At 33.6% G+C, this 16982-nt stretch overlaps 1 protein-coding gene across 2 annotated transcripts in view; it reads right to left on the bottom strand.

The window, feature by feature from the left end:
- Positions 1-16982, bottom strand: part of LOC149794929 (serine/threonine-protein kinase 32B-like) — a 247876-nt gene that overhangs the window by 47838 nt on the left and 183056 nt on the right. For both annotated transcript variants that reach the window (XM_089964571.1, XM_089964570.1), the window contains exons 4-6: positions 15445-15770; positions 10604-10641; positions 5210-5299 (exon numbers count right to left, since the gene is read on the bottom strand). In XM_089964571.1, the coding sequence (XP_089820697.1) occupies positions 5210-5299; positions 10604-10641; positions 15445-15770 (454 nt within the window). The remainder of the gene's footprint in view (positions 1-5209; positions 5300-10603; positions 10642-15444; positions 15771-16982) is intronic.

Raw genomic sequence — 16982 nt, 5'->3', positions numbered from 1 at the left:
ATCTGGGCTGTGATTCACTGTGACAGAAATGAACAATTCTGGAATTATTCATGAACTCTTTTAGAACACTTGTGCATGAAATATTAATAAAATGCACCTGAACATTTCATGAGCAGTTCATGAATATTAAATGGACGAATTTTCCAGAACTTAATTTCAAGAATTGTTCTAGAATATTAGTTCTTGAACAGTTCATGAACAATCCATGTTAAAATGTTCACAAACTGTTCAAGAACTTATGTTCTAGAACATTCAGGTTCTGACGTTCTTGAAAATTTGGCCATTTAATGTTCAAGAACTGCTCATGAAATGTTCATGTGCATTTTATGAATGGTAAATGAAATGTGTTCCAGATCAATTCATGGATAATTCAAGAATTGTTCATGAAATTTTCACAGGGGAAGACATGCCAGACAGAATCATATATGTTATTTTGGCTGTAACCTCCCTACAAGACATACCAGACAGAGAGAATCAGAGATATTATTTAGGCTGTAATTACCCTACATGATACATGGTATCAGCAAAATGAATGACCAATTTATTGCCCAATATGTTAGAAAGTGTAAGAGAGAGAGCAAAGAAATAAAACAGTGAGTTAAACAATGTATTAATTAAAGAACAGTAATCCCTCGATATAATGTTTGTCAATGAAGTCATAAAGATTATAGTCTTTTCAGCATGATCTTCAATATATTTTGCCTCCAGCCTTTATAAAGTACTGCAAGAACTAAATAATGGTAACTACAGAGCTTGACAACACAAGAGATAAGTTTATTTGAAAAGGTAAATCAATGTCATGGTCAGTTTTAAGTATAATTTATCAGATAACAGAAGCCGTGGAAAATTCCTCAATGAATCAGCCATGTTTGCAAGGCATTGTGGGTAATTGTCAGCAAGTGCATGGTGGGCATTAGAATTCTTCTTGGTATCAAATGTAACAAAAACATTATCTTGTATTTTTTATGGTATATTTGTCCACTGCACTTCAGATCTAAAATGTACAGTGTTGTGGTCATAGAACTGGTATCATGACCAATGGTCTCTATCACATACATTGCCATGTTATGGAACACTGTGACCAGTGGTCTCTATCACATACAGTGCTATGTTATGGAACTGTCATTGTGACCAATGGTCTCTATCACATACAATGTCATGTCATGGAACATTGTGACCAATGGTCTCTATCACATAGAGTGCCATGTTATGGAACACTGTGACCAATGGTCTCTATCACATACAGTGCCATGGTATGGAACTGTCATTGTGACCAATGGTCTCTATCACATACAATGTCATGTCATGGAACATTGTGACCAATGGTCTCTATCACATAGAGTGCCATGTTATGGAACACTGTGACCAATGGTCTCTATCACATACAGTGCCATGGTATGGAACATTCTGACTAATGGTCTCTATCACATACAGTGCCATGTTATGGAACTGTCATTTTGACCAATGGTCTATATCACATACAGTGCCATATTATTGAACTGTTGTTGTGACCAATGGTCTCTATCACATACAGTGACATGTTATGGAACTTTGTGACCAGTGGTCTCTATCACATACAGTGACATGTTATGGAACATTGTGACCAATGGTCTCTATCACATACAGTGCCATGTTACTGAACTGTCATTTGTGACCAATGGTCTCTATCACACATTGTGACATGTTATGGAACTATCATTGTGATCAACATTCTCTATCACATACAGTGCCATGATATGAAACTGTCTTTGTGACCAGTGGTCTCTATCACATGCAGTGCCATGATATGGAACTGTCATTGTGACCAATGGTCTCTATCAGATACAGTGTCATGTTATGGAATTGTCATTGTGACCAATGGTCTGTATCACATACAGTGTCAAACACATGGACTCATTACTGTGACCAACAATCTCCATTATATACAGTTTCAAAGACATGGAACTGCTATTTTGACTGATGGCCATTAATACGTACAGTGTCAAGGTCATAGAACAGCTATTGTGAATAATGACATCCATCACATAGTGATTTTACCTCAATGACTTTTCTTTCCACTTACTGTAAACATCAAAATGTGGTAATTGTATCACCACAGAGTCAATGACAAGAAAACATATTGATTGCTGTACAATACATTAATTTACTCTATGGAAATGGAGGCATAAATCTAATATCAAACACCATTTATCCCATTTCCTTGACAATAAAAACAGCCCAGACTGTCCAGGTGAATGCAAACTAGACAGAAAAACATTGAACAAATCCAATTCAATAAATCCCCTCATCCATGGTCAAATCTCATTTGTTATCTACAAATCTCAAGTTACAACACTATAAAAGCACTGCTACAGTGGCTGCTCAGATTTCCAATAGCTTCACAGAGATGGCATCCTTCTTGTGGTATAAATAAAATGTAACATTACTTGTTCAAATTTTTATGTAAAACAACAATAGAAAATATTAAACTTTAGACAATTGCATAAAATATAAATTTTGAGTAGCTTGGCATTTTGGTACTTTCCAGCATCTGAGATGCAGTTACAATTTTAACATCAAAGGTCAGACAATACTACTAACTATAATCATTTATAGAAGATGGCTCAGTATCTGCAAGAACTAATTTCTTGATTGCTTGAAATATTTTGAGATGTAAATTTCAATGTCTTACATTATTAGAATCTATTTCTTTTTACACATCTCAGATAATTATATAGTAATTCTGAATATCAGTATCTAAATATATTAACAACTAAACACTGTACAACTTAAAGTCTCAATAATATCAAACTTTATATATTATATATTTATATATTATATATATACACTCATGTACATTTTGGCTTATAAATATAAAACTACAGTAACAGTGTCATTTTGCTCAAAGATTTATATATGTGCATAGAGGTTTAAATATTTCTATTTGCAATGCCTTCTGGGTGTCATGTCATCATTAAGAACAACAATGGAAATTAATTAATAGTCACTGGCTTTCTGTTTTTTCCTTAGTATCCATTTTAATGCATTTAAATTAAAATGTGTATGTATTGTTTCCTAATCAACAATGAATAATTGTATCAATATTGTAACTAATACAATAAATATGCTTTTGAGTCATGGGAAGTTACAGTTGAGGTCAGTTGCAATCAATAGTCACTCATTATGATAAAAGACTGCCCAGTGGTCAGATGTACTCAACTGTATATTCACTCACTGTGATAGAAGACAGCCCAGCGGGAGTTACAGTACTTTTGTCTTAAAATATTGCTAATGAAAAACGTCAAACCAGAACCCTAAAGATTTATGAGGCAAGTGCTGTGGTGCTGCATTCTAAATTGTTACAGAAGCATCAAAGTTAAGAGCCTGTCAAGTCACCTCCATTCTAAAAAAAGCTAGATCAAGATCAAGGTCGTTATTGATATGGAGTAAACTCCCGTTCTGATCAATCATTGTTACTCTAAGGGGAAATGTGAAGACTTAATTGAATTCTGGGCTAATCTATCTTTGAGAAGTGTCAGTTTGTAATTTTAAGTTAACCTAATCTGTAGAGAAAGTTATACATCTTTGCTTGAAAAAGACCAATATAATAGGGCTTCATGTATGTGCCAAAACATATATGATTTTTAAGCCACTGACTCCATGAAAAAATCAAATGTTTAGCATAAGCAAAACAGGTTCATATATATATAATGCTGTTTTGATCTGTACTGTAAACTAGATCAACTCTGAAGGCACAGAAGAGGGGAAAAATTATGATGTTACATCACAATTTGTCCCCCCTTCCCATATTTCCAACCTCCTCTCTGCCCTCCCCCAATTCATCGACAGTGATGATGCATACATTTCCAACTTCCTCTTTGCCCTCCACCAACAACTCGACAACCCTGCATATTCCAAAACATCCTCTCTGCCCTCACTCATTGCCTAGACAACCCTGCATATTCCAAACATCTCTGCCCTCCGAAATGCCTTGACAACCCAACATATTCCAAATCTCCTCTCTGCCTAATACACCATCACACTGAAAATGATGATGCATATCCAACCTCTTTTCTGCCCTCCACCAATTTCTTGACAGCAATGATGTGTAATCACAACCTTCCCTCTGCCCTCAACCAGTTCCTTGACAGTGAATATGCATATATTCCCAACCTCCTGTCTGCCCCCACCCCAGCACCTTGATAATCCAGCATATTCCCAACCTCCTCTCTTCCTTAACACCTTGACAATAATGATCCATCTTTATGCTAGGACTGAATAGTGTATATGAAATTTGCTCAGAAAATATTTCAAAATATCATTGAAACTTGTTTATTTGACCTTTGCCCTCCCATGGACCCCCTGGACTAGAGCCAACAATTGTCCCTCCCCCCCCCCAGATAGTTACCACATGAGGAATATAATTATGACATTTTTTTAATTTCAACCTAAATTTTGAGTTGTTGTAATGGACGAACACAGGGAAGGTCAGCATCCCCATGCTTTAGGCTATTAACAAAAAGGATAATTATTACCAAACTAAAGTAACTCCTGGAGTAATTACTTAATATTGATTACTATTAGTGTTCACATTTTATAACTAATCCTAATACACTGTCAAGTGTTTATCTTCATCCACTTTTTTCTGTCTGAAAGGATTATGGCATACAGTATCACTTTCTGTACAAGAATGTGTCATGGTGCATAACAACATATTCATTTTATTTTCTGACTCTTAAAAAAATAATATTATCCAATACTTTTCTTCCAAACCCAAGTATACACAGCATTTAGTCAGACTCATTTATTTTTGCTGTACATGTAGTAATAAACTATCGTCCACTTTCTCTGCCAGCAAGACCAGTACGTAATAGGTAATCAATATTTACCAGCCCTCAAGAGTAATTAATATTCACGACAAGAAAAGCAGATGCTGGGAGAGAAAATAAGCATACAACTGTTCAGCAGAAGATTGTACCAAAGATTCAAACTACTTCCTCTAAGTCATGCAGTACTTATCTAATCATTATAGTACTGAATTTTAGATCAAAAGCGTTGAAACAATTATTTATGACATCTATGTTGAAAAACATGAAGTGTATCATCATCTACACTTTGCCAATAATGTAATTCTAGATTTGTAAAAGATTAATTTTATAAATAATATTAAAATGATGTGAAATGTGCTGGTTCCTTAGCATTATTTGAAAAGGTACCAGATTGTTCTTACCCATATATGGCTTGGTCCCGGACATGGAGGTTGCTAGCTGTCCTTCTTTCAGCACCGTGGCAATGTTGAAGTCTGTCAGATGCACATGACCTGTGGGAACACATCAACATCTAATCAATTTTATGTTGAGATTTCCATCTCACTTATCAATTAAATGAGTCAGAAAAATTCAGAAAAAAATGTATCTTGACAGGCAATTTATTTATACTCCACAGTTAAGAGGGCCTACGATGGCTCACAAAGGCATCTAAAGTCATTGCAGAAACCTAACTTTTCTTTGCATATTCTTCAATGATAAGACTAAATATGATGGTTGGATGTTAATTTTTTTTATGAAAACATGTATAAAAAGATATACATCAAAATGTAAAAGTGCCAGGTGACAGTGTAACTGATCAACAATTAGTTCCTCTTTTTGTGTGAACATGTAGGCTGGTAGCCAGACATTACAGGTAGCAGCCATTTTCTTTTCTACATCATGATTTACCGTTCTATAGTTATTGCATTCATATTTTATTCTGTGTGAACCTCCTGCCTTTTGTCTACGGATTTAAGTCTGAAATGTTGTTGTTGTTGTTGTTGTTGTCATTGTCATTGTTGTTGTTGTTGTTGTTGTTATTATTATTATTATTATTATTATCATTATTCCAAATAAAATAAAGGCATTATACTGGCTGAATATGTGATGGAAGGCTATTACAACAAACACTAAAATAATGTGCATACTATATATATTATTGTGGTACATACCTGCATATTAAATGAAGAAAAATGGAAACAACAACAAAAACTGATCTGCCACATTACACAATGTGCCTCCAAATCAGAGCCTATGTTGTTTGTTCTACTGATCAGTCCTAAAAAACTACATAGACCCATTTTTGACAGTATGTTATGCTCTGAAAGATCTGGGTTTAATGCTGGTTTCTTTTGGATTATACTTGTGCACTTGCATGCATGGTACTTCTAAAGCTGTGATCATTACAATGGAATGTTAATTATATTCACGGTACATTTACTTCTCATTACTTTCTGACCATAGGTACCAAAACATTATACTATCTATTCTGTATGGATTTATCAATTACCATTGACTGTAAATTGCATACAAATTCAAACTGCACAGACCAGATCTGCTCTCACATAATGCTCCAGCAAATCTGGATCTATACATTTAGTTAGGAGTGCTCAGTCAAATAAACAAGACAGACCCTGATCTGCTCTCATATAATGCTCCAGCAAATCTGGGTCTATACATTTAGCTAGGATTACTCAGTCAAATAAACAAGACAGACACTGATCTGTTCTCACATAATGCTCCAGCAAATCTGGGTCCATACATTTAGCTAGGATTACTCAGTCAAATAAACAAGACAGACACTGATCTGTTCTCACATAATGCTCCAGCAAATCTGGGTCTATACATTTAGCTAGGATTACTCAGTCAAATAAACAAGACAAACACTGATCTGTTCTCACATAATGCTCCAGCAAATCTGGATCTGAACATTTAGCTAGGAGTACTCAGTCAAAAAAACATGACAAAGTTAGGAAATTGATTCAAAAAGAGAGATTCAGTCTGCTTTTATTCTACTGGGAGGAGGGCATAGAGGAAGAATAATGGAATGATCTTTGTTCCATAATGCATAATACAAACAATATTTCAATTTCATGATCAGCTTTCATGTTATAGTTACTCACAAATTACATTAGTGTACCTATCTATCTAAAACAAACTACTGCTTAAATTTGTATGTCAAATATTTTGCCCCTGAGTTTGTAATTGTTTTGTCACAAATATTTTGCCCTTAGGTTGTAATTGTTATATCACAAATATTTTGTCCCTTGGGTTGTAATTGTTATATCACAAATATTTTGCCCCTTAGGATGTAATTGTTATATCACAAATATTTTGCCCCTCAGGCTGTAATTCTTATATCAAAAATATTTTGTCCCTTGGGTTGTAATTGTTATATCACAAATATTTTGCCCCTTAGGTTGTAATTGTTATATCACAAATATTTTGCCCCTTTGGTTGTACTTGTTATATCAGAAATATTTTGCCCCTTAGGTTGTAATTGTTATATCACAAATATTTTGCCCCTTTGGTTGTAATTGTTATATCACAAATATTTTGCCCCTTAGGTTGTAATTGTTATATCACAAATATTTTGCCCCTTTGGTTGTAATTGTTATATCTCAAATATTTTGACCCATAGGCTGATTTTAAATATATCTTTTTTGGAACCAAAGGTCCTAAGCTGCTGAAACAGATCCCATCATTCAGCTGTAAGGCACTGTAATGTATCCCATCATTCAATTGTAAGGCACAGTAACATATCTGTGATTTATTTTATTTAAGCAAATACATTCTTATACCTTATTATCTTGGACTGATGAATATATCAAAATGCAGCATTGAGCTTGATAATTAAATACCAACCGGCACAAATGGCTTTCCAAATTTTCAAAAATTCTGTGTATTGTAAACAAAAAATAAAACAATATTAGCTTCATTTGTTGCACCTACAGTAGTACTGATTTAATTCATAAATGTGTTTATTTATTTAGCCATCAATTACAAATACATGTTAGAAAATATTGTTCCCTATTTATTTCCATTTTATTTGTTTTCAATTCTATATGCAAATTCAACACATTCCCCTCCCACCTTAGTAAAGTCAAGTTATCAGGACAGATTAATTGCAGACCAGATCTGCTTTTTTAATACACATATTTACAAGTTATTTTGCTTATTGTTCTTTGAACTTACTTTGAACACAAATAAAAGACTGAAAAAATATAAAACTAATTAAAATTTTACAAATCTGATTTTTAATGAAAATTGTGAACGATGTCATTATAAATACTTGAGACTATCTACAACTTAAACAGGTGCATATATTATATATGACTGACAGGTAATTACACTGGACTGTCTGCAACATCAAAGGAATGCATGGATTGTATATGATTCATATATACACACAGTTCTGCAATATACCAAATACATAGCTGTCATCCTGCATGCAAAGATTGTCCACAAAAGTCAACTACATGGGCATTTTGTATGGTAACACAGAAGGGTCAACACACTGTATCAACCTGCACACTGTACACATTTAGCTGTGAGCAGAATAGACCTAGAACTGTCATAGCTTGTGCTGCCTGTAGTGTCTACCCTATTCAATGGAAGTGCAATGTACAGTATGAATTGTGTTCTACTGGCACAATATGTGAAGGTGAATATGGATTGTAGCTGGGTGCAAGAGAAAATACAAAACCAAATGACAGGAATGCAGTGTCTCTCGAGTTATTCCATAAAATAGAGATGGACAAAGAAATGAAATATCTTATTTATAACTATATACCAAATATCAGAGAAAGGTGGAAAATGAAATCACATACGTTTTTATAATTACATACCATATATTAGTCCATCAAGTGTAAAAATTGGGTCAGAGTCACCTAGTTTTGATATGGTTCAGTTATTCTTCCCAAGATGCATATATATACCAATTTTCACAAATACAGATGAAAATCGATTCAGAATATTTTGTGGGTAGCAAAACATTGAGAAGGTAATGAATAAATTAAATAAACAGGCAAAACATAATATCTACTCACAACTTAGCTGACAAAGGAATAGTAACATTGTTCAAAAAGCATATTTGAACCTACAGTAGAGTAATGTTATATAATTAGTGACAGAAATCTAAGAAATATCAAGTAGTTGCTTGATATGGGAAAACTGCATACATTACAAAGAGGGTAGTGTATGTGTGCTTACATTACAAAGATGGTACTGTATAACTATTTAAGTTACAAAGACATAATGTACAAATGCTTACATTACAAGGAGGGTACTGTATAACTCTTTAAATTACAAAGACATAATGTATGAATACTTACATAACAAGGAGGGTAAGTAGAATAGCTATTTACATTATAAGGAGGGTATTTATGAGTACTTACATTACAAAAAGGGATATACCAATTAATAATCAGTATCACCTAGATCAGTGTTGTCCAACCTTTTGGACACCATGGGCCACTGAAAAATGTTTTTCTTGAAGCCGAGGGCCGCAACAGAAAACTGAAAAGCAATGAGTATATAGCTGCTCGAGCCCTAGCGGGCCATTTATAATCAGCCTGAGGGCTGCGGGTTGGACAGCACTGACCTAGATGGTGCCATAATAAAATTCTTAAAGAATGGATCAAAGAAGACTGGGCAGACAAAAATGCATGGAAGATCTTCCAAGCTGCAAACAGGCAGTCTAACATGCTGTTGCCATAATGATATTACTAAGAGATTACTACACATTTTACAGGATATTTGACAAATGCTTGATGAGATTGGGTAACCTGACAAAGACTGAATTGCAAGATAATAATTCTCTTGAAATAAGGATTCAATACATCATACCTTTATATCCTGTCAAATTCATTGTTTGAATAGAATTTCATGGGGAAAGAGGATCTTAAGACCTGGCAATGTCAGAAACAGATTATAATATTGTTGGTAAAAAGATTTTGTGCCTTAAATTTCATGCCAAATTTTGCCAATATTTTGGGATGAAGTTACATGGATGATATAGAACTCTCTTCCATTAACACTGCATACATCTCAATATGTAATATTTAAAATACCCACAGTTTATAAAATGCAAAGTCACAAGATGGCAATCGTCTTACTTAAATTGATGTAACTGTTAAAATACTGTATAGTTCAAAATTATTTGATGCAACTGTTAAAATATGGTATAGTTTAAAATTATATGTGCTATCTGGATTGATGCAGCTGTTAAAATGTGGTATAGTGCAAAATTAGATGAATACTTTCATCAATTGCTGCATGAATTGAATCTTATATATATGACACGGGTGAATTTAGTGAACTTCTCACACAGGAGATATTAGTGTTTTGGTTTGAATTTGGTGAACTTCTCACACAGGGGATATTAGTGTATTGGTTTAAATCTGGTGAACTTCTCACACAGGGGACATTAGTGTATTGGTTTGAAGCTGGTGAATTTCTTACACAGGTGATATAAGTATATTGGTTTAAATCTGGTGAACTTCTTGCACAGGGGATATTAGTGTATTGGTTTGAATTTGGTGAACTTCTCACACAGGGGACATTAGTGTATTGGTTTGAATCTGACAATTTTCTGACAAGGAACATTAGTACATTTGTTTGAATCAGACAATCTTTTCATACAGGTGCAACAGTCGTACATGTACTAATTGTGAAACATTAAAATTACACTAGGATCTACCTCAAGGTAATGCCAAATAATGCACACCATTTTCTTACTGAATTTCAACAACAAGCATGCTAAAAAACATGTATAGCTGAGCATAATTCAACATGAATGCATGCCAAATATATACCTTCTTCATCTAACAGTATGTTATCTGGTTTGACATCCCTGAAAAATACCCAAAACAATTTGACCATGTAAATACATGTACATATGATTTTAATGATGACATTATTCAATATGACAATGTATATATGTATGATTTTAATTAGGACATTCATTAAGGTCATATTGTTTCTATAAACACAGATTATCAAAGTCCTGAAATAACTTGTGTAATGTGGCATAAATGACAAGAATGCTTATGTATGTGAACTTCTATATCATCTTCCATCTTGAAAATATCAATAATTTTCAATATATTTTAAAGCAAATTACAGCTTTAAGGATAAGCTACCAAAGCAATAATTTTGGATAACCAGAAAGAAAGCTGTACAGCATATTAACTTTACAGCAAAGGAATCCCTAAAAGAGAATTTGATTGTAAAAGTACAACAAAGGAAACCATAAAAGAGAATTGGATTGTAAAAGTACAACAAAGGAAACCATAAAAGAGAATTGGATTGTAAAAGTACAACAAAGGAAACCCTAAAAGAGAATTGGATTGTAAAAGTACAACAAAGGAAACCCTAAAAGAGAATTGGATTGTAAAAGTACAACAAAGGAAACCCTAAAAGAGAATTGGATTGTAAAAGTACAACAAAGGAAACCCTAAAAGAGAATTGGATTGTAAAAGTACAACAAAGGAAACCCTAAAAGAGAATTGGATTGTAAAAGTACAACAAAGGAAACCCTAAAAGAGAATTGGATTGTAAAAGTACAACAAAGGAAACCATAAAAGAGAATTGGATTGTAAAAGTACAACAAAGGAAACCATAAAAGAGAATTGGATTGTAAAAGTACAGCAAAGGAAACCCTAAAAGAGAATTGGATTATAACATTACAGCAGAGGAAACCTTAAAAGAGAATTTGATTGTAACAGTACAGCAAAGGAAACCCTAGAAGAAAATTGGATTGTGTCAGTACAGCAAAGGAAACCCTAAAAGAGAACTGGATTGTAACAGAACAAAGGAAACCCTAAAAGAGAACTGGATTGTAACAGTACGAAAATAAGGAAACCCAAAAAGAGATATGGACTGTAACAGTACAACAAAGGAAACCCTAAATGAGAACTGGATTTTAACAGTTCAACAAAGGTAACCCTAAAAGAGAATTGGATTGTAACAGTACAACAAAGGAAACCCTAAAAGAAAACAGACTGTCAAGGTCAAACATTTTGGCATCAAGGAATGAAGGAAAACCTAAAAGATAGGTTGTAACATTATACATGTACAACAAAAGAAAGATAGATTGTAATGGCAGCAGATTTTGTCACTAAGAAACATATAGGAAGTAGTACAATGTTAAATGCCAAGTAGTAGTCCAGTATGAAAATGCCAGGAAGTAGTACAGTGTGCAAATGCCAGGAAGTAGTACAGTGTGCAAATGCCAGGAATTAGTATGGTGTGCAAATGTCAGGAAGTAGTACAGTGTTAATTGCCAGGAAAATTAAAAACTAGACATGTGTCCATATAACACCGATGCTCCTGACAACATGATACAGTTGAAGGGCAAACTACACAGATAACAGGGACCATAACTCTGTATTAAATTGCTGGAAAATGGTTAAAACCAAACCTGACCAAGGTCTTCTTAATTTAAAGGTTCATACCAAGTATGGTTTAAATCCAAAATGTCCATACAAAGTTATTTAGTAAAAATTGAAGAGAAAGGTTTCAAGTCAATCAAGGGTCATAAATCATAACAAATTTGGCTTCAGTGTAAACAATCCATCAATGGTTACTCAGCATATAAACACTGTAAATCAAACACTGGCAATGACCCTTAAATGTTTTGATGCAGTCGGTACAACACCAGCTTAGTTCTTCTTAACATAAAGCCTTATATAAAATTTTATTTAAATGCATCAAGTCCTTTAAAACAAATACAATTTTCAATCGAGAAATATAAAATACAATAATAGAGGGGGGTAGGGGACAGAAAGCTTAATAAACAACATCAATCTATTTAACTTGAAATTCAAAAGAAATTAAACTGGAAAACTTAAATGCATGTAAAAAGTATGAGACGGAAAGAAAATAATAGAAGAAAATATATAAATATATGCAATATGTATGTAAAAAAGTATTTACAATTTGTATGTAAAAAGTATTGACAATTTGGATGTAAAATTTATGTACAGTATTTGTAAAAAAGCATTTACAATCTGTATGTAAAAAAGTATTTACAATTTGTATGTAAAAAGTATGTCCAGTATTTGTATGTAAAAAAGTATGTCCAGTATTTGTATGTAAAAAAGTATGTACAGTATTTGTATGTATAAAGGTATGTACAGTATTTGTATGTAAAAATGTATGTACAGTATTTGTATGTAAAAAAGTATATACAGTATTTGAATGTAAAAAAGTATGTACAGTATTTGCATGTACAAAAGTATGTACAGTATTTGTATGTACAAAAGTATGTACTGTGTTTGTTGTAAAAAAGTATGTACAGTATTTGTATGTACAAAAGTATGTACTGTGTTTGTTGTAAAAAAGGATGTACAGTATTTGTATGTACAAAAGTATGTACAGTATTTGTATGTACAAAAGTATGTACAGTATTTGTATGTACAAAAGTATGTACAGTATTTGTATGTACAAAAGTATGTACAGTATTGGTATGTACAAAAGTATGTACTGTATTTGTACTATAATAAGATGTGGAGTCATTCCTTCTAACCTTTTACAAATCCATCTTACCACTGGAAAGTGGAATCATTTTCAAACATTTGCCAATATTTTTTTAATATAGGAAATACACTTATCATTTCTCAATTGCTTGATTCAGTGGGAGAAAATTCAGTAAAGTAGGTCGTTTCAAATTATTTATCACTGGATTATCATTGTGAGCAAAATTCCATAACAAGGGTAATTTCAATTTGCTTATCACTGGCTTGTCATAGGGAGTAACATACAGTAACATGGGTCATTTCAATTTACTTATCACTGGCTTGTCATAGGGAGTAACATACAGTAACAGGGGTCATTTCAATTTACTTATCACTGGCTTGTCATAGGGAGTAACATCCAGTAACAGGGGTCATTTCAAATTACTTATCACTGGCTTGTCATAGGGAGTAACATCCAGTAACAGGGGTCATTTCAATTTACTTATCTCTGGCTTGTCATAGGGAGTAACATCCAGTAACAGGGGTCATTTCAAATTACTTATCACTGGCTTGTCATAGGGAGTAACATACAGTAACAGGGGTCATTTTAAATTACTTATCACTGGCTTGTCATAGGGAGTAACATACAGCAACAGGGGTCAATTCAAATTACTTATCAATGGCTTGTCATAGGGAGTGTTACATACAGTAACAGGGGTCATTTCAAACTAATACCATGTTTTCTGTTGTAATAAAATATGCATATAAAACCTATTTTCGATTGAATGACATAATATCCATCCACATAGTGTTATAGTAGATACAGGATAGTGTTAAACACTTAGGGCTTACTACTTGGTGCCTTCAGCTTGACAACAATATTAATAATGATTTGAGTTTCCTGCTTGCTGGCCTTCGCCTAGATAACAACTAATAGAGATAGTGATCATGCCTTTGGTAAGAATCATTATACTAGAGACTTTTTCTAGACAGGAGCAATATTAAACCAAAATTACACAATCAGAACCCAGTCAGAGTCTATATTTCAAGCAAATCAACTGGTTAATCCATCAAGAGCTTTAAACCAGTCTGACTACACTGGACAAGCAAATAAGACAATAAATAAAATGTGGAAATCTTCAGTCTTTAAAGTACAGAATGTGTTTTGCTGATCTCTTCAGTTTTTTTCATCATAGATTGTGATGCTTGTAGAAATATCAGATTAGATGAGGCCCAGGGTAGCTTGTAGAAATATCAGATTATATAAGGCAGAGAGTAGCAATATATAATCTTTAAATATCAGATTATATAAGGCCCAGGGTAGCAATGTATAATCTTAAATATCAGACTATATGAGGCCTAGGGTGGCAATATATAATCTTTCATATCAGATTATATGAGGCCCAGGGTAGCAATATATAATCTTTAATATCAGATTATATAAGGCCCAGGGTAGCAATATATAATCTTTAATATCAGATTATATAAGGCCCAGGGTAGCAATATATAATCTTTAATATCAGATTATATAAGGCCCAGATTATATTATGTAGGGTTACATCTGCCACCAAGGTGTTATTTCTTAACAAATTTAGTTTTAAGTTATATCAGTGTTATTATTGTCAAAATGTCCAGTGTTTTGTTGTCCAGACTTTATCTGGGTGCATTTTGTCCTGGCCCAAAGAAGGTGCATTTTGTCCTGGCCAAAAGAAGGGACATTTTGCATAAAATTAAAGCAGAGTGCATTTTTTGCATGTGTGTGCCCACGAATATTGAACCTGATTAATAACTGAAATCAATGAATAAAGAAATCTATAAATAATTATTAGCACTATCAATTCATTTATTTATATGGCTATTCATTTTCTTATATGAAGAAAAAATGACATTTTCACCCATGCAAAAATCTACTTATTGAGGGCATACAATTGTTTCCACAGAAGATTATTGCTGTTGGGTATTTAATTTTTGTCGTTTTGCAGCAAACACAAAAATGTATGAAATTTTATAGCCTACATCCCCACCCCCTGCATCTTCACACCTCACCAAAGAAAAAATAGGGATGTCACAGTACAGCAATATATACATGCTCTTTCCATGTAAAATGAACAAGTTCAGTTATATGTAAATATCTGATCCACAAAATAGTTGACTAGGTTTTATATGCAAATGAGTGCAGTACATTAGCCTTTATATACCTGTGAATGATCCTTTTACTTCTGAGGTAGTCCAAGGCAAGTGCAATTTCACAAATGTAGAATCGAACCTGGTCTTGGTTGAACAATAGTTCCTGCTGTATGTGATATCGCAAATCTCCACCAAGTAGTAGGTCAACTACCATGAACATGTCTTCCTCATCCTGAAATGTGAACCACAGGTTCACAAGAAATGGGTGGTCCAACATTGTCAGAATTTCAACCTCTTTAAACACATTCCGCACTGCATCCATTTTTAGACACACAGATTTGTTCATATACTTCATTGCATACATCTTCTTTGTGTCTCGCTTCTGCACAATGCATACCTGAAATATTTAAATAAAAATACATTACTTTCATTCTTCATACAGGAGAAATGTATTAATTTCATCCTTCATAATGGGGAAATGTATTACTTTCATCCTTTTGTTATGGGGAAATGTATCATTTTCACCCATGATACAGAGAAAATGTATTACTTTCATCCTTCATACTGGGGAAATGTATTACCGGTACTTTCATTCTTCATACAGGGAAAATATGTTACTTTCATCCTTGATACAGAGGAAATGTATTACTTGCATTCTTCATATAGAGGAAATATACTACTTTCATCCTTCATACAGAGGAAATGTATTACTTGCATTCTTCAAACAGGGGAAATGAATTACTTTCATCCTTCATACAAGGAAAATGTATTACTTGCATCCTTCATACAGAGGAAATGTATTACTTGCATTCTTTATACAGGGGAAATGTATTACTTTCATCCCTCATACAGAGGAAATGTATTACATGCATTTTTCATACAGGGGAAATGAATTACTTTCATCCTTCATACAGGGGAAATGTATTACATTCATCCTTCATACAGAGGAAATGTATTACTTTTGCACAGGGGAAAGTGAGTGATAGCTTTAAGGCTTGCATTTTAAAACAAGTATGCTCCAACTGCTGTCATAATAAGAGTACCATGAACAGCACATTAATCACTCACCCTCTGTTTAATGGTTCTCTGTGCAGATAACTCAAATTAGTCTCCAGAAACCACTCTATTCTGTCTCAGCCACAGTGACCTTGACCTTTACAACCCAAATCAACAGGCCTCTTCCTTATTTACAAGGTGTGGTACAGGTCTGTGATGTGGAACTAATGCTCAGTTGTGCATATGCCATATTTTTCTTTCAGTCACACTGCCCTTGACATTTGTCCTTTTGACTCCAAAGTTTGATTGGGTTCTTCATTGTTTAAAGTGCAAGACATCAACAAAGGTTGGTAACCATGATTGATGGAGAATTCATGTCACTGTGGGGAAAAATGTTTCTTCTTACAGTCACAGTAACCCTGATGTTTCACCTATTGACTCCAAAATTGATGGCACTCTTCCTAACATTAAGTGCAAGCAATCCATAAATTTATGAATGCAGATGAAAAAGAACTAGAATTATCATGTCAAAAGAAAAACATCTTCCTTCTCTCAGTTACAGTCACCTTGATCTTTGCCTTTCTGACCCCAAATCATTTCTTACTCCAAGTGC

The sequence above is a fragment of the Sinohyriopsis cumingii genome, chromosome 7 (genome assembly GCF_028554795.1).
Source record: "Sinohyriopsis cumingii isolate HCF-2022 chromosome 7, ASM2855479v2, whole genome shotgun sequence".
Lineage (NCBI taxonomy): Eukaryota > Metazoa > Mollusca > Bivalvia > Unionida > Unionidae > Sinohyriopsis > Sinohyriopsis cumingii.
The sequence above is the reverse complement of the archived record's forward strand: the minus strand, read 5'-3'. Positions and strand labels throughout refer to the sequence as shown.